The sequence below is a fragment of the Pelodiscus sinensis genome, chromosome 21 (genome assembly GCF_052426305.1).
Source record: "Pelodiscus sinensis isolate ZL-2025 chromosome 21, ASM5242630v1, whole genome shotgun sequence".
Classification (NCBI taxonomy): domain Eukaryota; kingdom Metazoa; phylum Chordata; order Testudines; family Trionychidae; genus Pelodiscus; species Pelodiscus sinensis.
The window spans coordinates 3,543,930-3,564,622 of NC_143072.1; the positions used below are offsets into that span (position 1 = coordinate 3,543,930).

General features: G+C 45.1%; 1 protein-coding gene across 7 annotated transcripts in view; it reads left to right on the top strand.

Moving 5' to 3' along the window:
- LAT2 (linker for activation of T cells family member 2) overlaps positions 1–18,709 on the top strand; it is a 43,150-nt gene extending 24,441 nt beyond the window's left edge. Inside the window, exons 8-14 of one of the 7 annotated variants that reach the window (XM_025177984.3) lie at positions 2,366–2,396; positions 4,092–4,147; positions 6,514–6,540; positions 12,030–12,086; positions 12,752–12,814; positions 13,754–13,814; positions 16,239–18,709. In XM_025177984.3, coding sequence (XP_025033769.3) covers positions 2,366–2,396; positions 4,092–4,147; positions 6,514–6,540; positions 12,030–12,086; positions 12,752–12,814; positions 13,754–13,812 — 293 coding nt within the window. In that variant the 3' untranslated portion in view covers positions 13,813–13,814; positions 16,239–18,709. The other 6 variants (XM_089772227.1, XM_075904309.2, XM_089772225.1 and 3 more) reach the window with 6 other exon arrangements.
- The last annotated feature ends 1,984 nt before the right edge of the window (positions 18,710–20,693 follow it).

Genomic DNA, 20,693 nt, shown 5'->3' on the forward strand with positions numbered 1-20,693 from the left:
TCAATCAGGCTAAGAATATGGAGGACAAAATTCTGTGAAGTCAGTAGAACTTGCACCTACATATAGTTCTAGTCCCCTGTTTAATAAGGGGAAAATGAAAAGCTGCGATTCCCGGCTTTATTGTACATGGGTGTTTCCACGTTCTAAACCAGGATTAGATGTGAGGTCACCGGTGGCAGCAACATCACCTTTTTATTCCTGTCTCTATTGTGAGTGGAGAATCGACATTCGTATGTGGGCTGGCTTCGCTTTGAATGGCTAGCCATGCTCTGCTAGTATTCAGCTGTGTCAGGGTGTTTTAGGCTACAAGGTGTTCCCCAGCTGCAAAATGGGGGTCCAAATACCCTCTTTCTCCAACGCTGCCTGTCCTGTCTATTTAGATTGTAAGAGTTTGGGGACAGAGACTGTAGCAAAACAAGCTCTAATTCTTAGCCGGAGCCTGGGTGGTACTTGAACATAAATCATTAATAAATCTAGAGGTAACAGGAAGAAGGGAACTCTGACCATCGAAATTCCCTTCACTCGTATTTTATTCTTTAGTGAAGAAGTGGGTTGTGGCCATGAAAGCTCTTGACACCATCTACGTGTTTTGTTAGTCTCTTAGGGTATGTCTAGACTGCATCCTTTATGCAGGAGGCATAAAGGATCTGTCAAAAAAGGCTTTCTTTCTCAACAGATCCCCTCTAGACTGCCGCTTTTTGCAGACAAAGTGCTGAGTCAGCAAAACGCGGCGACCATTTTTATGCAAATTAGGCGCGGGATATTTAAATCCCTGCCTCATTTGCAAGGTCAACCTGCCTAATCTGCATCCCTCTGATGACAGAGGGATGCAGTCTAGACATACCCTTAGACGCTGCAGGACCATTCGTTGTTTACGGGTTTTTTTTTTTTCCTCCAGGAATATTTTTTTTTCTCCAGGAATATAGTAATTATCCTGGTCTTGAGGTGTCCAATCGCACAGCTCTATGAAGGGCACTTTATCTTTGGAGGGAGGTGGGACCGATCAGGCAATAGCCATTGTGATCCAATGACACAGCAAAGTAGCCATCACAAAGACCAGAGCTGATCATGATGGAGCCCAAACGAGGCTGTTGTTCTGTCTAGAGGAGCTCATCAAATCCGTCTAACTATTTGTGCCCCTTGACTAAGCCTCATGGACTGTTGGTATAATCTAGACTAAATTACTCCATATATAAAACAGCTCTCCTTGCATTTTCCTTCTAGGGGCCCTTGCAGTACATCTACCTTCGCATCTACATGCTGTCCCTGCTATAAGATGTCCTGGTATACATCCATTCCGCACGAAAGTCGTTAATGCTTGTAGGAGCGGATGTGCTATAGGTCCTCCCATTCCCCACTCTTAAGTTGTGCAAACCCCCCCAAAAAACTAATTTGCAGAAATGGAAGTCAGTCGTGGGAAGAAATTCCCTGCTTTCAGTTGTTTCGCTTGGAGTCCAACTTTTTTGGAACGTCACTTGGACTTACAGTGAGGACGGCCTGTACCCTGAATAAAACTCCCACGCTTAGCCCATATCCGCAGCCTGGGGTTGGCGGGACCTTGAGCTGCGGAGCTGTAGAACTGTCATGTAGATGTTCAGGGGTGGGCACCCTTCATGGGGTGTCAGAGGCCAACCTTCAGCCCAAGATGAACGTCTGCGCTACAGTTGCACAGTCCTGCGGCCTGGGCCTGGCAAGCCCAAGGCAGCAGACGTGGCTGGCCGCAGGCGGTTCATTGCCATGGAGATGTGCCCACAGCGACCGGTCCTGCTCCCACGAAACCCAATTGCGAAATGAGCATTGAATTCAGGGCTAAGTGGGCCCGCCGGGTTCAGTTCAGGTGTGTCAAGCCGGACGCCAACTCCTCTGAACCTGCCCACGCGCCTCTTCTGAGGTGTCTGAGCTGCGGGCTTGAGCGCGAGGCAGCCGATGCCTTTGGGTCAGTTCACTTGGAACTTTCCGGGCAGGGCCATAGAAAGCGACAGGGTGGGGAGAGCAGAGAACAAGGAGCAGCAGAGTCTCGGGGGGAAGACCAGGGACGCCAAGCCAAGAGAGCAGCCTGTGCAACCGTACGTGGGGAGAGAAGGGTTAATTCTTCAGAGGCGAGAGACACACAGCCCCAGTAAACTGAGTGAGACAGGAAAGAGCTGAAATGCTGCCTGAGGGAAGCAGCTGCCTCCAGACCTTCCTGGAGAACCTAACTTGGCCCTTTCCGCAGGACGTTTTTGAATACCCTTGTGTTAACTGGTGTCCCTGTGCGCTCCTACGTGTATGGCCCTTTTCTGCGTCAGCTTTGTGACTTTATTTTGACTTTGTGCTGGGAGAAATGCCTGAGTCTGTGTTAATTGCAAATGACTTGTACTTGCAGAAGACAGCCAGGAGTTGGATGCAGCCTATGTGTAAGTTGATCTCCCTTTCATCCACCAGTACCTTGAATCTAATCTCTTTAGTTGCCCCCGCTAATTGTAGCTTTGATTTGTAGGCTGTTCCTGTGGGGTTAGTTCATCTTAAAGAGGAAACTAAATTCCTAAGATCTGGGTTCTAAACCACTGCTTTGACGATCGTGGCATCCTTGCTTTTTCGTTACCCGGATTGTAGAGTGCTCTGTTCATTTCACACCTTCTAGAATACCTTGCAGGGGGCCATGTTACTATGAGCCATGGTTCCTGCCACGAATAGTCACTTGCAGTTGCGATTACTTGTAGCAGAGTATGTGCCTATTGCAAGATCTCAGGACGGAAATGAAAAAACTGTCATAAGCACTTCTCAGTTTGTCATGAATAACCTATAGGAAGCCGGGTGCCGCATAGCAGGATATATGCACACAGAGCATGTATTTCATGTCCCAGTTCTGCAACGGCACCTAACTCAGAGGCTATGTCTAGACTACAGAGTTTTTTCGATAAAAGGGGCCTTTTATCAAAACATTTTCACCTGCGTCTAGTCTGCCATTGTGTTCTTTCGAAATTAAATCAAAAGAACACGGCAGTTTTTCCGACATCAGTGAACCTCATTTTACAAAGAAGAATGCCTTTTTTTGAAAGAGTTCTTTCCAAAAAAGGCATTCTTGAATGCCAACAGGGCTTTTTTGAAAGACAGCGTCCAGTTTGCCTGGGTGCTCTCTTTCAAAAAAAAGTGGATCGCTTTTTCGAAAGTCTTGTGGCTGTCTAGATTATCTTTCGAAAGAGGCTTATAGTCTAGACATACTCAGATTGACCTCCACGGTATCATCCTAGCCTGTAGTGCAACTCACACCTGAGTAGGGAACTACACAAGGCAGAGGCTGGATAGTATTAGAACCAGGAGACAACAGGCTTGGTTCAAGAATGACATTGGACAAGGAGCTGTTCACCTACATTACAAGAAGGTGTGACAGACTTTGTGACACCAATTGAGTGTGTGTGGCAGTGACTGTGCATGTGTGGCACAGACTGGGTGTGTGTGACAGTGACACAGAGTGTGTGCTGGCTGCTGCTGGGTAAGTTTCTGAGAGACGCCACGCGCTGTCTCTTTAAGACAGGGAAAGCTGTCCTGCTCTGTTGTCTCCCCCTCCCCCGCTCTGCAGAGGGGTGTGTGTGTGTGTGTGTGTGTGTGCGCGCGCGCATGCACAAGCACTGAACTCTTAGGAACAGGGCCCTGCCTCTTAAGACAGGCTCTCCCCCACGTCACTCACCATCCATGCTTCAGATTGGTGCAGCTCTGTTGTGTCTCTCCCTCCCCCCACCCCCTGCTCTGCAGAGATGGGTCCAGCAGCAGGGGGACACCCTGACTTCAGCACTCCCCTCACCCCTCCCCTCTGCACAGCTACCAGGAGAATCTGGGAGCAGCTGGGCTGCAGGGTAGAGCAAGGTAGATGCCAGAAATCTGCACCTCTGCTCAGCAGCTGGGCAGGCCAGAGAGAAATGCTTGACTGGCCGCATCCAGTCCCCAGACCTCATTTTGCCCACCCCTGCTGTACGGCTCTTCCCAATTGATTTGGAGCCATGGGTGGCTGGGAACTGGAGGTTCCAGGCATGAGGCTGGTGAGGAGGATTTTGCTCCAAGTGCACTCTCAGACAGGAAGTATCTAAACGGGGATGTTTTCTCTTTTCCAGCAGCCCCATAGCTACAGATTACTACAACTGTGGGAAATTCTTGAGACCTCCAAATGGTACGTTTGCAAGACAGATCCATGAATGGCTGTTTCTTCAAGCAGCTTAGGGAAGACAAAACAAGTGAAGTATTGCCAGGGTTTGGGATGAAGTGAAAGCAGTTCTTACCTCTCCCCTTTGTTACCGCATGGTTTTGCCAGATACTTTCACAAAAAATCCCGGACATAGCAGGGGGGGATGGAGGGGAGGAATTGCTTGAGCAAAAAAAGAAAAAAGGTCACTGCACCTTTAAATCTCCCCGCTCCCCCCGCCAGACACGGCAGGGAAAGAATATCCCCACCGGCCTTCTGTCCGAGAAAAACAGAAAATACTGGACGTTTTGCATGACCAGTATTTTCTGGTTTTTTTAACGGATAGGGGCCACAAATACAGACTGTCCTGGTGAAAACCAGATACCTGGAAACCCTGTATGGTTTGGCACCATTTCAGTTAGGGAAGAGCAGACATGTGGCTCCGGGGCAGCAAAGGGTTAAAAGTGATTGTGGCAGGCAGGGGATACAAAAGACGTGGGTGGGGTACAGAGCGGGACACTGCTGAAAAGCTGAGGCATGCTGCAGGGCTATGGCCAGAGGCTACACTTCCGTGCAAGTCGGCGGCTTGATTTTCATGAAGCCCTGGTTTAATGAGCCACGTGCAGAGCATTGCCTGGAGCCATGTGTGGCCCAGAGCTCAAGTCCTGAACGTTGGAAGGTGATGCTGTCTACCCCCGCCTAACAGTAGCAGAACCGAGTGTCTTAGTGGCCTACGAATAGGTGGTGCAAACAAGAGCAGCCCCAAGCTAAAGTAAATCAGGAAAGTGATGTGGGCATGGATGACCTGTACTAAGCGTAACCCACACGCCTAGGCTATGTCTACACTGTGCCCATTTGGCACAAAAAATATGCAAATGAGGTGGAGTGTGGACTATCACCGCACCTCATTTGCATCATTAATGAGGCTCCATTTCTGCGCAAGAGCTGTTCTTCTGCATTTTTTTCAGGAAGAATGGCTCTTGCGCAAAGGCCTCTTGTGCAAAAAAGGAGCCTCATTAATGATGCAAATGAGGTGCAGCGATATGCTACGCTTTGCCTCATTTGCATATTTTTTGTGCAAAATGCGTGCAGTATAGACCGAGCCCTAGTGTAGGTCACTATCCCATATAGTAGCACTTAGACCACTTACAGCGAGAGATAAGAACAAGAGAGATCTACAGCCTGAGTAAGAGCCACTACACTAAGCTCCAGAGGTCCCAGGTTCAAATCTGCTCTGCAGCTTCATAAGCATCTTACCAAGGCATGGTTAACCCTGGAATTCCCTGTGGCAGCTGGCTGTCCCAGAATTGTTTCTCAAACATGCATGATTCTGTGTTCTCCTAAAACCTGAATCTAAGCACAGGAAGGTGTTTCCCCCAGGGTGGGCCCAGATGCCCTAGACGCTCATGCATGTGCTCTACCCGTATGCATGGTGAGTAACCCTAGTTGACTTGCTGAAGGTGTGAAGCTACTCCCCGGAGCAAACGCCTGCAGCCCGGGGCTGATCACAGAGCTCTCCCCCTCAGAAGCAGTCACCCCCCGGCAGGAAGTGGGCCTGCTCTCGTGAGTGAGGGATGCAGGACTGTGCCTCAGACCTCACCTGTTAAGAACACAGATCCTAGGAGCTTTGATTAGAGCAGGGCTCTCAGCCTCCTTCCCAGTGTAGGCTCTCTGGGCAGCTCTCCGTGCGATGTGGGCCGCATCCACACACTGTATAGCAGGGGCTCAAACTCCTAGCCGGTGGGACATACCTAGCCTGAGCAGCTGCGCAATCCAACCCGGGGGTCCCAGCTGGGCGGGAGGGGGAAGAAGGCTGGCTGTTCCTGTTCCCCAAATCCCACCTCTTCCTACCACCGCCCCCCCCTTGGAACTCCAAGGCCCAAGGATGCAGCTTTGGGAATTGCCCCAGGGGGTTGGCATGGGGTGGCAGCAGCATTTTAGCCCAACCCACGCTGCCTGAGGTGGGATGTGTCATGAGGAAGTGGAGCACAGTAGAGCAAGTGCACCCGCTGAGTGTGCTAGCTTCCCCATGGGGAGTACAGGGGGACCTGACTGCTGCAGCCATCCTGTGCCAAGCCCCTCCCGCCCCCCACCGCAGTAATCCCCAAAGCCACATCCTCGGGGGGATTAGGTTGCCAGATGGTTTAACCAAAAATATTGACCCCCCCCCCCCCAAAATAAACACCGGGAAAAAATTCTGTTGAGGGGAAAAAAAGGGGAGGCCAAAGTTATTGAGAAAAAAAATCCGACAGCAGTTAAGCAAAAAATAAATAAAAATTAAAAAATAAAAAATCAGCATGGCCCCTTTAAGAAGAGGCTTTTTTACCAGCGACCATTTTGTTTTTCTGTTCCAGTCACAAGACATTCCCGTGTGGAACCAGGTAAGCGGGGAGGAGGGGGAAGCCTGGTGATGGGGCTGAGGGCTGGGCCCGGTTGCTGAGCATGAGGGTTGCCAGGTGTCTGGTATTTTTGCCTCCTGGCAGGGAAAACCCCCCCAGAAAATACCAGACATTTTAGGTGTCCGGTATTTTCTGAGTCTTTTACCAGACAGGAGCGAAAATACCGGACAGTCCGGGTCAGTACCGGACACCTGGCAACCCTACTGGGATGGGGTACCATGAGGGGGAGAGGAGGGCAACGGCAGGAAGGGGCGGGGCTTGGAGCACAGGAACAGACAAGTTGCAGTGGGAGAGGTCTAGGTTGGATATTAGGAAAAACTATTTCCCTAGGAGGGCGGAGAAGCACTGGGATGGGTTCCCTAGGGAATCTCCATCCCTGGAGGTTTTTAATTCCTGGCTTGACAAAGCCCTGGCTGGGATGGTTTAGTTGGGGTGGGTCCCGCTTTGAGCAGGGAATTGGACTGGATGGTCTCTTGACGTCTCGTCCAGCCCTAGGATTCTATGATCCCACTGGGACACCAGGGCTGGATTGGACAACTGCTCCAGCCAGGGATGGCCCATGGGCTGGGAGTTTGAGACCCCTGATGTACATACAATGTGTATGGCCCTGAGGATGTCACAGGAGCTGCAGCTGAGCACTGATAGGGCTGTCAGTGGCCAACATGCAGCAGGTTGAGAACTGCTGGTTTAAGGAGACATTGACTTAATGGGGCTCTCTGCAGCAGGCGCAGCCAGTCTCCTTGCAGGATTTAAAGCTCTTCAGGGCAGAGAGTGATAGAAATGTAGTCGTGTTAGTCTGGTGTAGCTAAAACAAAATACAGGACTATGTATGATATTTGATTTGTCCTTTTCATATGTGTTCATTTTTTTAAATTGTATCCTTTGGTATATATGGTTGTGACTATTTTCTTCCACTATTTGATCTGAGGAAGTGGGTCTGGCCCATGAAAGCTCATCACCTAATAAACCATCTTGTTAGTCTTTAATGTGCTGCGTAGTTCTGTATTTTGCTTCAGGGCAGAGGCTGCTGTTGTGCAGTCCTATGAACAGCGAAGCTCTGACCTCTAAGTGATAATATCACACAAACAAACAACATCTAATAATCCTAATCAGTAGGGTCCAGTAACTCTGTCCCCAAATTGCCTCTGCAAAACTGAGTCCTGTAATATACTTTAAACAGAAAGAGGTATTGAATACACATCCTTTAGAATCCAAAAAAGGGCTAACTAATTTTAGCCTGTCACTAGAAGAAGGATGTGGTGTAAAGACCATTAAAATACTCGAACTTTTGTTATAACAATTGTCCTTTTAGTTATACAGGCAGTCCCTGGGTTACATGGATCCGACTTACATCGGATCCCTATTTACAAATCGGGTGAGGCAACCCCGCACTAGCTGCTTCCCCCCAGCAGACCAGGGAGACGTGGAGCGGCTTTTCTCAGCAGACACCTCAGCTTGAAAATAAAGGGCTGAGGGAAGTGAGGTGTGGGAGAATAAAACTGAGCTCTGGAGAAATGTTTGGCTAGAGTTTCCCCTACAATATGTACCAGTTCCGACTTACGTACAAATTCAACTTAAGAACAAACCTACAGTCCCTATTTTGTACGTAACCCGGGGACTGCCTGTATTGTACTAAAATTGTTCTGCATTTTGCTTCAGCTACCCCAGACTAACACGGCTACATTTCTGTATTGTACTAGTTACTGTAAGAGTTACCAGAGATTGTGACTCCATTGTGCAAGGTCATACACAATGGCAGAGTTTGCCTCAAAAACCTGCAATCCAAGGAATACCTTTAATTCTTTTGTTTTTCTAATTCACAAAACTAGTGCTTGAGAACTGTGTGAAAATTACGGGTGAGAGAAGAGTCACAAAATCTAATGGGAAAATGTATGAATTCGTCCCAAGACGCGTATGTGAGGAAGTTCTGTGAAATGGCCATTTGTATAGCCCAAAGTGTTCAAAGTGGATCTGAAATGTTATCTAATTCAGACACCATTTTTGGATAGTCCACTTTTTTATCCAAAGTTCAAAACTTTACACTTGTTTTCCAAACATGGTCTTACTTTTGTGGAGGAAAAAAAGAAAAGCATTCCTAGGTGTTTCCTTTTTTGGCAACAATGTAATACTATTTTGAGGGAAAAAATAAATATGAAAATCCTGTATGTTGAGGTTTTCATGCTACTTAGAGCTGTTGTATGAATTTCAGGCACTGTAACAACTAGCATCATATTTAATTTTAGCTACTAGAGGTGCCTAAGAACTACTAATGCATTTCACTTCTGATCTGCTACATTCTTACATACTATAGCTCTGGGTGTTCCTTGAGCAGAGAACCTCGGTGGTGCTCTGATGCTGGCAACATATCAACTGACTTAATTAGCCTAGCCACTTCCCTTTTGTGCCATGGGGAAGGATTAAAGCAAGATGGAAAGTGACTGGCATCTCTATTTGCATGAGTATCTGCAGAATCTTCCTAACTTAGATGTGGTGACCACATCAACTGTTCAAGCTTCAGTTACATTTTCTGCCTCTGTGGATGTATGTTTCGGGTAGTAAACTGCAGACAGTTTCTCGTGTGGTTTAACTGTCCATGTGTAGCATGCCTGCTTTGTACAGGGGTTCTAATTATACATATTATTAAAGCCTGCATTTGAACCTTCCTCTCCGCCATTAGCCTGAGCCGTGGTGCTAGTCTGAAAATAGACAGTGAATGTGAGCTGAGGCAATGGGAAGTTGCTCATCAAGTGGAACAGATTCTTCAAAGCACACAGTTAACAAACCGCATACAGCGCTTACTCGTTCCAGTACATATATACTAGGGCCAGCTGGTGATCTTACATGGTGTAAATCCAGAGTAGTCCCTGGAGTTCCATGTTGAAGTTGAAATCAAGCCTGTAGGTTGTACCTATTAATTCAAAAGCAATCTTAGCTGATGGCTGACTCTGTATTCCTGTAGGGTCTGGGTGTTCAGGGCTTTTAGCACTCCAGAAAAGTGGTGGCTTGCTTTATTTTAAGCACTGTTCAGAATACATTCATGTGAGCACAGCAATTTAGTTGGATAATTGATTAAGTAAGGCAATGGGACTACAATAATTCCTCATTTAACACATGCCCGCTTAACACGTTTTCGTGATAGCACGATTTTTTTTAAGGGAACGTTTTGAATTACATGACCGTCTCCTGAATAACACGATTTCCCCAGCAGGCCCGTTGCCGGTGGCTGCGCAGGGCTTCCCCCGCCTTCCTGCAAAGCAGCAGAAGGTTCGCCGCTCGCCGTGCCGTTCCCCGCTGACTCCCCCTCTCCTCCACCCCCACTTGCAGGCTGGCGGCTGAGTTTCCCCAGCTGGCCCATCGGCGGCTGCTTCCCCCACTTCCCTGCAAAGCGGCGGAGGGTTCGCCACTTGCCACACCGTTCCCCGGCGACCCCTCCTTGCCGGACGCGGTGCGGGTCCCAGCAGACCCGTCACAGGGGCATACTCCCAACCCAATCCCCCTTCCTTCTCCTCCCCTTCCTTTCCCCAGAGCCAAACACCTCCCCTCCCTGCTGTAACCCAGTCCCCTTTCTCCCCCGACCTTATGTCCAGGTCCCAACAGACACAACCGATTGAAACACAACCCCCATCTTTTCCATTATTTTCAATGGGAAAATTGACCCCACATAACACGTTTTCACTTAACATGATAATTTTCTGAAACATATCTGTAGTGTTAAATGAGGAATTACTGTATCCAGATGTCCCTGAGGCCATCACCGGAAGAGAGGGGTGTTTCTCAAGGGGTTAATTTGGTCTGTAGCACCTTCATAACTAGTCATGATGTGTGAGTTGGAAAGATCCCAGGATGATTCTCAGTTTCCAGAGTGATTAGCGGGGTTGGGCATAAGAAACATATCTTTTAAAACCAATCATCAGTGCCCCTTTGATCTGGAAGCCACAGACTGGGTGAACTCTTGAGAGCAGATGTGGTTGCATCATCTCAAAAAAGATATCTTGGCATTGAAAGAAATTCAGAGAAGGGCAACAAAAATGATTAGGTGTTTGGAATGACTGCCTGCCCTATGAGATGAGATTAATAAAACTGGGAGTGCATAGTCAACCTGTGGTACTCCTTACCGGAGGATGTTGTGAAGACCAGAACTTTAGCAAGGTTCAAAAAGAACTAGATAAACTCGTGGAGGATAGGTCCATCAATGGCTATTAGCTAGGATGGGTAGGAATGGTATCCCTAACCTCTGTTTGTCAGAGGCTGGAAATGGGTGACAAGGGGCACCCATCTCTTCCTGTGATGGCCTCAGGGACATCTGTTTGTTCCCTCTGGGGCACCAGGCATTGGCCACTATCAGAAGACAGGATACTGGGCTTAGCTGGACCTCTGGTCTCGCCTGGTATCACCGTTCTTGTGTTCTCCTAACTGACAGTAAACACTGACACTTCTCAATGGCTTTCTTTTTTTAAGACCAGGTTCATAGTAGGCAGCACTTCAGAGATTTGTAATAGACTTTAATATATAGATTGTCAATTCAAATCCTGTCCAGGCTGGTCATCATGGAAATTTATTCTATAATGATTTGTTTGTGATAGTCTCTCTCCAGCCAATTCACTGTGAGTAGCATATACCTCGATAGCTGTCAAAATTGCATGGTGACGAAAGCTATCAAGGTATATACTACTACTGTGAATCTGTGTCCTTGTCCCAAGAAAACCATCACAGCTGAAACCTTTATTATCAATATCTGCTTCTTTCCCTAATGTAGGCTCTTAACTAAACCATGGTTGTTTACCAGAACTGCACTGAAACAATATTGGTTGGTTGTTCCTATTGCTACCCTATTATGCAGGGTTAATAACCCCAAGAGTTTCGTTTCCATTGAAATAATCCACTGAATTTACAAAGAGGGGACACACACACACACACACACACACACACACACACACACACACACACACACACCAAATTGTTTGCTTGAGGGTGTCCCCAAATGTGATAAGAGAAGGGTTCCTATGTTCACTTAACAGTGCATCTCACAACCAAAGCTGTCCCAACACACCTCATATTCAGTTTGATATGTTTAATTTCTTGCTTCTAATTATACAGGAAGATCTATTTGATGTTCCAGGAGGGCATCAATTCCTAACCTCTCTGTCATCCAGCAGACACCCCCAATCTCTCTCCAAACACTGTCATGAATGCCCAGTCCTGCTCTCCTTGAAGCCGACAGCAAAAACTCCAGTTGATTTCAGTGCAGAATCTGAGCCAGATTTACATGTTAAAAGGGACCGCCAGTTCTAGCACTGTCTTTTAGAATGGCCTTTCTGTTTCTTTAAGAAGTATGTTTGCATCTCTGTGGTCAACATAGCTTCCCCTCAGGTGGATGGTGCTAAAATTGAAGTGTTGTACACAGCCACAGGTGGAGGGAGATCTCTCACCATCATCCAGCCCATTCATTCATTCCTTTTTATCTCTTCCAGATGATTCCTATTCCTATGAAAACATGGTGATCGGGGCATCCAATAGCCTTGAGTCTGGTAAGTGTCAGTTTTTTTGGGGTGGTTACTGAGTGTGTTGCCATAGGCAGAGGCACCCCAGTCATGGAACAGGTGCAGGTCCCTGGTTGCTTCACCTAAAGTAAAGAGGACTCATTTACTCATATCACATAGACCTTTATCCCGCAATGGGCTCCATAGAGGTTGTTCCCTGTGCTTTCATGGAATCCAGTTAAACTCCATGGGGCTCTGCACAGAGTTCATTGCAGCATCAGTTTCAGTGAAGAAGAGAAGGAATTCTGCTTATGAACATCTGAGAAATTTTACCCCTGGAATATTTTTTCCCAATAACTTTGGCATTTTCTATTAGATGGTAGGTTAGTAACATCTCTGAATCGGGTCACCTTCAGCACTGCGCTGAATGATAACATTGGGCATACCATTTTAATGGGCATCAACAGTCAGGTCTAACCATGTCTGGGGAAAAAAAAGAGAAACCAGGCACTGAACGAGGAGGTAGATGAGATGGGGAACACCAGACAGCGGATGGGGGTTGTTCCACATTAAAATGAACAAATCCACAAATAAGGTGTGAGATTCAACCTTACTGCATTTTTGGAGGGTGGAAGTAAGAGATTTCACAGAACTGTTACCCATTCTTACTCCACTTGCTTTCATTCCTCTGTGCACACTTTTCTTGCTCACAGATGACACCGAGGACTATGAAAATAGTGCAGCGTTTAAGACATGGCAACAATCACATGTGTCAGGTATGTTCTGAAACAAATCATTACTGAATGTTTTTATGGTAGCAGCTGAAGGCCTCAGTTAGGACTGGGGTCCCATTTTGCAAGCTGTTGTGATAACAGATGGATATGGGCCCTGCCCCCAAGAGATTTTCCTTGTACTTTTCCTGTACAGTCATGATAGGAACTTTTAAAAAACGAGTTGTACGTTGTTGCATATATTAGCAATGATTTTGAGTACTAGCTTGGAATCTTTATGGCTCTGGCCTTTCTGATATTCCAAGGGGCACACACAAATGGGAAGGTCTAAAATTTGGTCCCCTGGCAGGCCATTACAAGAGACCATCTCCTCTTCTTTCAGACCTTCTCGGTTCTTAACTCTCCATGCTGCAAACTCTTCCATGCTTTCTGAGCCCAGGAACTGAACAAGCAACCTTCTTGGTATGTTACGTTCCTGGACTCTGAAGCTCCCTGACGAGCCAGCACTAATTATGTCAACATAAAAGCCTCGCTTAGGTTATCTTTCTAAAACAAGAGGTTCAACTGGATATGAGGCGTGCTGGGACAGCTTTGGTTGTGAGATGCACTGTTAAGTGAACATAGGAACCTTCTCATATCTGATTTGGGGACACCCTAGAGCAAACTGTTTGGGGGTGTACGTGTGTCCTGTTTATAAATTCAGAGGATTATAATGTCTCTGTGGATCTGTTATGATCTATCCTAAAAATCTGCTGAAGGAACACTTGCAAACTGCTATTATGTTCAGTCTTGAAGACTTTCCCCAAGGAGTCATGATGCTGGGACCCAGGTATTCCTTGGCACAGACAGAAAAATATCTGCTAAGGAACATACAAACTGATCTCCACAGCAAGGGTTAAAAAGGTGGGCAGGTATATAAAGGTATGTCGAACAACATTTATTTATCAGTGCTTTCAATTCCCAATAACAACTCTCTATATTTAGAAAGCCCAGATGATGATCCAGATTATGTTAACTCAGACATTGCAACTGTGCTGAACTAAAGGTAAAAATAGATGTTTGATGCATTTATTGTAAACCAAGGGGTGGGAATGCCTCAATTCATAGTCAGTGATTTGCACTTAAACTTGATTCTACAGCAAGATGGCTTATGCCTGTTTTAAAAGCAAACATTGGAAGGAGCGAATCTCTATATTGGCAGGCTCCAAGGATACAGGGAAGATGTTGCACGTATTGATAGATCCATAATCAAAGTAACTGCATGACAAGTACTGATTGCCCCTGTAACAGGAATTAACCTTTTTGGATCCGCTAGCAAATATCTAGTGACTATAGAACAATCTAGATCAGGGCTACTTAAGTTTGGAAGCCCCAGGGGCCACAATGATACACACTGCACATGCCAAGGGCCTCAACATAAGTGTGCTTGCATATACATGCAAATATATGCAAATAGCTTCTTTCACATGGATGGGCATGAATACAAAGATTAAGGCAAGACTACACAATATACAGGTCCCATTTAAGTCAGTTCTGCTGATATAAATAAAATGCAATATTTACCCGATTTCCACCCACATGACAGCACTTTTAATGAGCAATGACAGTCCAGGAATTTAACTAAGACACTAATTAACAGAAGACCATTGTATTGACTCATCGATGTACAGTGTGTTCCCAGTGAAGGCTATGTTCAAAGGATCCCACTGTGGGCCGCGTGTTGAGCCCCGTCCAAACCCAAACTGCACTGCAGGCCACAAACAAATGGGCCGCATGTTGAGTAGCCCGGATCTAGATGATCCCACAAATGAAGGCATGGCAGTGTGAAGGTTAATTATCTGTAGTACCTGGATTTCCAAAGCAAGTAGCCCTTGTATGAATATAGCTAAGAGATACCAGGAGTCTGCTAGACGTTAAAATGCGTAGTTGTGGGAGCGAGAGTTGAAACCAGAACAGATTTTACCTTTGAAGATACTGTCCACATTTCAGAAACACTTCACAGCTAGGTGTCGCTGTTTGCAAACAGAAGCACAATTACAGTTTTTCATTAGTGATTATTGTAAAAGTGACTTGAGGTATGAGAAATTGGCTTTAGCGGAAATTAACTTACGTTTTTCTTTTTGGTGTCTGTGAAAGTTATACTGAATTACAAGGCATTACTTTGGACAAATGCAAAGGGGAAATCAGATCTATATGAAAGCAGAGAACAAGGCTACTTGGTAACATTCATGAACAATTTTCATTTAAACTCCCCCTTCCAGTGGAATTTCAAAGAGGGAGGGGATTACATTTTTGAGAGAGTTTTAGTCTAGTGGTTTTATTATGGGACTGCGCAAGTTCCAGTTTTCGCTCTGACAATGTCTCCTTCAGTGCCTCCATTTTTCTTTGTAAAATGGTGGTGCCTTTCTCATGGGGCGAGGCAAGTATTAATTAGACCTCTGTTAAGTATATTACCTATAAAAAGCCCTGTGTAAATAGTCTCATGAATCTCAGGTAAGCACTCAACACATCAGCAGTGTTACGCAAACAAATAGTAAACAGCACTGCATGTTATAAATGACAGTGGGATTGGCCATATAAATATACAATCTACACTACAAAAGTTTTGCCAATTTAGCTATACCAGTGAGCTTACCTACTGTAGATGCAGATATACTGCAAAAGACTGCTTTTGCCAGCAGAGCTCATACTGGTTCTGCAAACAAAATAAGCTACGCTGCCAATAGCATTTTTTGCTTTTATAATGCAACCACATGAGGGTTTTTGCTGGCAAACCAATATTGTTAAACAAAATCACCCCCCTGGCCAACATAGCTATAATGGAAAGGGTTTCTACTATAGTCTTTCCCTTAAATGGATTTTCCAGGAATAATTGATTCTGAAATTATCTGGGCTCCTGGCATCCATTCTCTTTCAAGTGCAGGAATCCTCTGAACTGGCATTCATGCTAAAATTCGACACTCTCCGCCGAGGCCTGAACAAAGACTCCAGCTATCTTACCCATTACAAAGATAGCTTCCCTAGTTATCACCTCTAACACTATTAACTCACAGACATCTACCCTTCCCCACCTCTAATATCATTAACTCACAGGCATTCACCTTCCTTCCCCCCCCCCCGCCATCCGCCTTCTGTTCTGAAATGTGATTTGTCCTTTTCATATGTGTTCACTTTTTTTAATTGTATCCTTTGGTATATATGGTTGTGACTATTTTCTTCCACTATTTGATCTGAGGAAGTGGGTCTGGCCCACGAAAGCTCATCATCTAATAAACCATCTTGTTAGTCTTTAAAGTGCTACATAGTCCTGTATTTTGCTTTAGCTACACCAGACTAACACGGCTACATTTCTATCACTATTCTACATGCAAGAGAAAAACCTGGCACTGAAAATACAATGTAAGCAGAAAGAGTTAATAGTAAGAGGGGAGGAAAAGCAGTGAACTCACAATCTTTCTCTTATTTCAAGGAACCTCTTCTACAATCTGTGGGAAGCTATTTACAATGCTACAGAAGTGTATGTTTCATCTTGAAGATTGCCACACAAGCAGAGCAGAAAGGGGTCCTTTGATACACAAATGTGATGGAATAACCTGTCCTCCATACTCTGCCAAATGTAGTTAACTAACATCAGTGCACACTGCTGAAAATAAATGCATTGGATCCAGATGTCCCACAAAAATACAACTAGAAAAATCATGTGGAAGAAGGCCTCTTCCCCCCAACATGTGAATATCAGCTGCTCACTGCAGCAGTTCCAAGAGAAATGCCAAGGTTTTGTTATTCTATCATATTTTCCTCCACGTCCATTCAAGGGAGTGATGGCTTGTCTGCTCAACAATGTTTTCTGCCGTCAAGTGTGAAATGAATCTTTAAACTGCTGAGTAGCAACACAATTGATGGTTTAACTTGCCAAACTGACTCCTGTAAGGAGGTATTAAAGTTGATGGATTATATTTTTCATTTTGTTCCCACTATAGCAAAGCTCTTGGACAGACACTGCTTCTAAAAGAAGGATCCAACCTTCCAGACAGATGCCAAGTGTTTAGAAAGGGCGTAGTTCTGTATTGCTAAGTAATAAATGGAAGCACTCACAAATGGTAAAGGACCAAAGGACAAACAGGATCACTGCAGCTACAGATAATATTCCGACTCTCTTTCCTTGTGTATTTGAGATGGATTGCTGTAAAATCCATAGGAGTTGAGACAGCTCACAGAGCACTTAGCTCATCTTCACCCCATTGTCAGCCTCAGGAATTGCACCCCCTTTTCAGAATTGCTGTAGAGAAGGATGTCGGTGCTAGAACTCACACTTCGCAGCTGATGATCCATGCTTCAGTTATAACTGTGTTCATGAGCATAGTGTTTTACCTGGCAGTGTTCTAGCATGCACTCGCTAAGAACATAAGAACGGCCAGACTGGGTCAGAACAAAGGTCCATCTAGCCCAGTGTCCTGGCTTCTAACACTGGCCAATGCCAGGTACTCCAGAGGGAATGAACAGACCAGGCAATCACCAAAGTGATCCCTCCCCTGTCATTCAGTCCCAGCTTCAGAGAAACAGAGGCTAGGGGGCCCATTCCTGCCCATCCTAGCTAATAGCCATTGATGGACCTATTCTCCCTGAATTGATCTAGACTTTTTTTTAACCTTGTCAAAGACCTGGCCTTCACAATATCCTCTGGCAAGGAGTTCCACAGGTTGACTGCACATTGTGTGAAGAACTACGTCCTTTTGTTTGTTTTTTTTTAAATCTGCTACCTATTAAATTCATTTGGTGACCCATAGTTCTGGTTATGGAAGCAAATAAATAATTTTTCCTTGTCTACTTTCTCTATACCTGTTATGATTTTCTAGACCTCTGTTGTATTTCCCCTCCCCCCCAGTTCCTCTTTTCTAAGCTGAAAGCCCATTTTATTACTCTCTCCTCACACGACAGCTGTTCCAAATCCCTAATCATTTTTGTTGCCCTTTTCTGAATTTTTTCCAATGCCAAGATACCTTTTTTTTGAGCTGAGGCAACCACATCTGCACGCAATAATCAAAATGTGGTGTACCATGGATTTAGATAGAAGCAAAAAGATATTCTGTCTTATTCACTATTCCTTTTTTAATTATTGTTTGCTTTTAACTGCTGATACACATTGAGTGGATGAAATGCATCTCCAGGCACAAAATCAAGAGAAAGGGTGAATTGCATCTCTGTGCACAAAATCAAGGAAAAGCTCATGCACTATTTCCATCTGGTGGTGGTTTGCTGCAAAGGGCTGAACTTCTGTGTAGAGTGAGACAGAACATTCAGGTAAATGCCTAATAAGGGAATTCTATTAGAAATGCAATTTATGTATTGGAGTACCTGTCACCTGCCAGCCCTACTTACTGCTGGAAACTGGTTCACCAAGCTTTTATACTCCAGTGTGAACAGGTACTCTCCACCTCCTAGGGAAAAAGGGTCACACAAGCAATTTCCTTGCTTTTCATACCAGTGACTAGAGAGAAACTGGTATAAGGGTAAGAATCAGCTATAGACTGGAATGTATGGACATGAAACTTTTCCTACTACAACTGATTTCACTTATGAAATTTTGCTCTGAGTCTACGCACATTGAGGCTGTGTCCAAGCTCAGGGTTTTTTTCGAAAAAAGTAGCCTTTTTTCGAAAAAACTTCACCTGCGTCTAGACTGCAGCCGCGTTCTTTCGAAATTAAATTGAAAGAATGCGGCTTTTCTTTCGACGGTGGTAAACCTAATTCCACGAGGAAGAACGCCTTCTTTCGAAAGTGCTCTTTCGAAAGAAGGTGTTCTTGAAAGCAAACAGGCTTTTTAGAAAGGGAGCATCCAGACTCACTGGGTGCTTTCTTTCGAAAAAGAGGCTTGCTTTTTCGAAAGTTCCGCGTGCAGTCTAGATGCGCTCTTTCGAAAGAGGCACTTTCGAAAGTATCTTTCGAAAGAGGCTTGCAGTCTAGACATAGCCTGAGAGTTAAGGCTGAATTTAAACCTCTTTGCAGATATGGATTTAACCCTTCATTTGTATTTGACACACCAAAAATCACAGCAAGGTGTCCATTATTCATGTTTCTGAAAGTAGGAGGCCAATCAAGCATTTTATAATTGATTAGAGAAAAACTTAATTGCTGCTTCTACTAATGGGTCTATTCCAAAAGTCCGCATAGAGGATGCAGGACAGGAGCTTTAATGAAGCCCATGCTGGAAAGAGAACAGCTGTAATTTCATGAAAGGGATACACCCACTCAGTTTTAGAACAGGATTTAAACATGGTTGGTTTTTTATCTATACAAATCTCTTACCAGTTTGTATCTAAAGTTATACTTTCTTTTCCCCCAAATAATTTTATTCTTTGCTATGCAAAAGACCCACACAAATAAGGGACATTGACAATTGGCTGAAGGTGGAATTTATCTCTGAAGAAGTCCAACCCAAGGGTTTGCAAACTATTAAAGTCCTAATTAGAAGACTTAACCAGTGCATAGATCTTGTTCCGAGTCTTGGCCAAAGATGAATTTAATCCAAAGTGACTAACCAGAGAAAGTTCTAATGTTTGTTACAGAAATATTGTGTTACTTGACAGACTATGCAAAATGTTATGTGACTGGTCATGATGGAAGGCCAATGTGATACCTGTCAAAACTGCTTCATTTTCGTAAGTGCTGTGATGAAGGTAGCTCAAAACTGCTATTCCATTTTGAAAATGTTGGTCTCAGTTGACAGAGAAGTGCAGCTGTACTGATGTGCCAGTTAAGAATCTGATCTTAACAGCTGGGAGGGGGATGTTCAAATACTTACAAATTGCCTTGGTTAGAATTAATTAAGGAATAGAAGTCTGAATAAGTTCCAGGGTTTAAATAGGTGTCAGGCCAGGACAATTCAAGTTTTATTGTATCCTGTGTTCAACAAGGTGAGATGAATATACCAAGTAATATTTCCTGGGACAGTTATGGAAAATAGTTGTTTTCCAAACAGGAGTTCAATGTTGTATAGGGTGTAGGAGAGTGAAGGCCTGTTGTGGATGAGGGGTGGTGCATGGAGCCACTGCTATGCATGTCAGATGTTTCGGGGGGGGGGGGGGGGGGCCTGCCTTGGCTCTGCTGCTGTGGCATTGGCTATCCCACCCCCCCCCCAGGGTTGGTGGGGCTTGAACCCACTGCCCTGCATTCCTCTGACTCCAAAAGCAGGTACCTTATCCATTGAGAGAAGGTAGGCAAACCCCCATGTTCTGGTGGTCCTCCGTAAAACGAGAGAAATCTTTTTAGTTCTGAAGCACTTTACAACAAGGTCACCTTTCATTCAAGGATCGCAGTGTGCTGGAACATATCCAGGAAATTTTACAATAAATTATATTCAAGTGATTCGAATTATACAGTGTGGCTTTTAACACACTCCCCCATTGCCAATTTTTTCTTTGTCAGTGGTGGTACACAAATCATAGAATCTACAATGACAGGCTGGTTGCCTTTTCAGAAATCTTTAATTTGTAGGTGTACAGGGAATGTACAATGCTGCCTGCCAGTGAATGGGAGTAGCATCTAGCCTATGAGTTCCAGGGAAAAGTGAAATAGCTCAAAGCTGAGTACATTGCTAGCCACATCTTAATTTTGTCCTGGTAGATACTTCTGAAAGTTGCTACTGGTGGAAGGAGAGCAGGTAGCAGCTGCTACAGAAGAGGGAGTCACCCTAGATTCTAGACATCAAAAGCTGCTCTTTCCTCTATGTGAACAGGGGAAATCTACAGCTGGGAGATCTCAGTAGGGACAAAGACCGTGCCAATGAGGGTTTGGCCACTGTGTAAATGGAAGTACTTGAACACCTGACTAGTCTGCAACTGTAATTTGTTTCCGTTGCTTCTCATATAGCCTGTAGTTAATGCTATGAAAGTGAGGACTCATTGGTTCAGTGCCTCTCATGTCT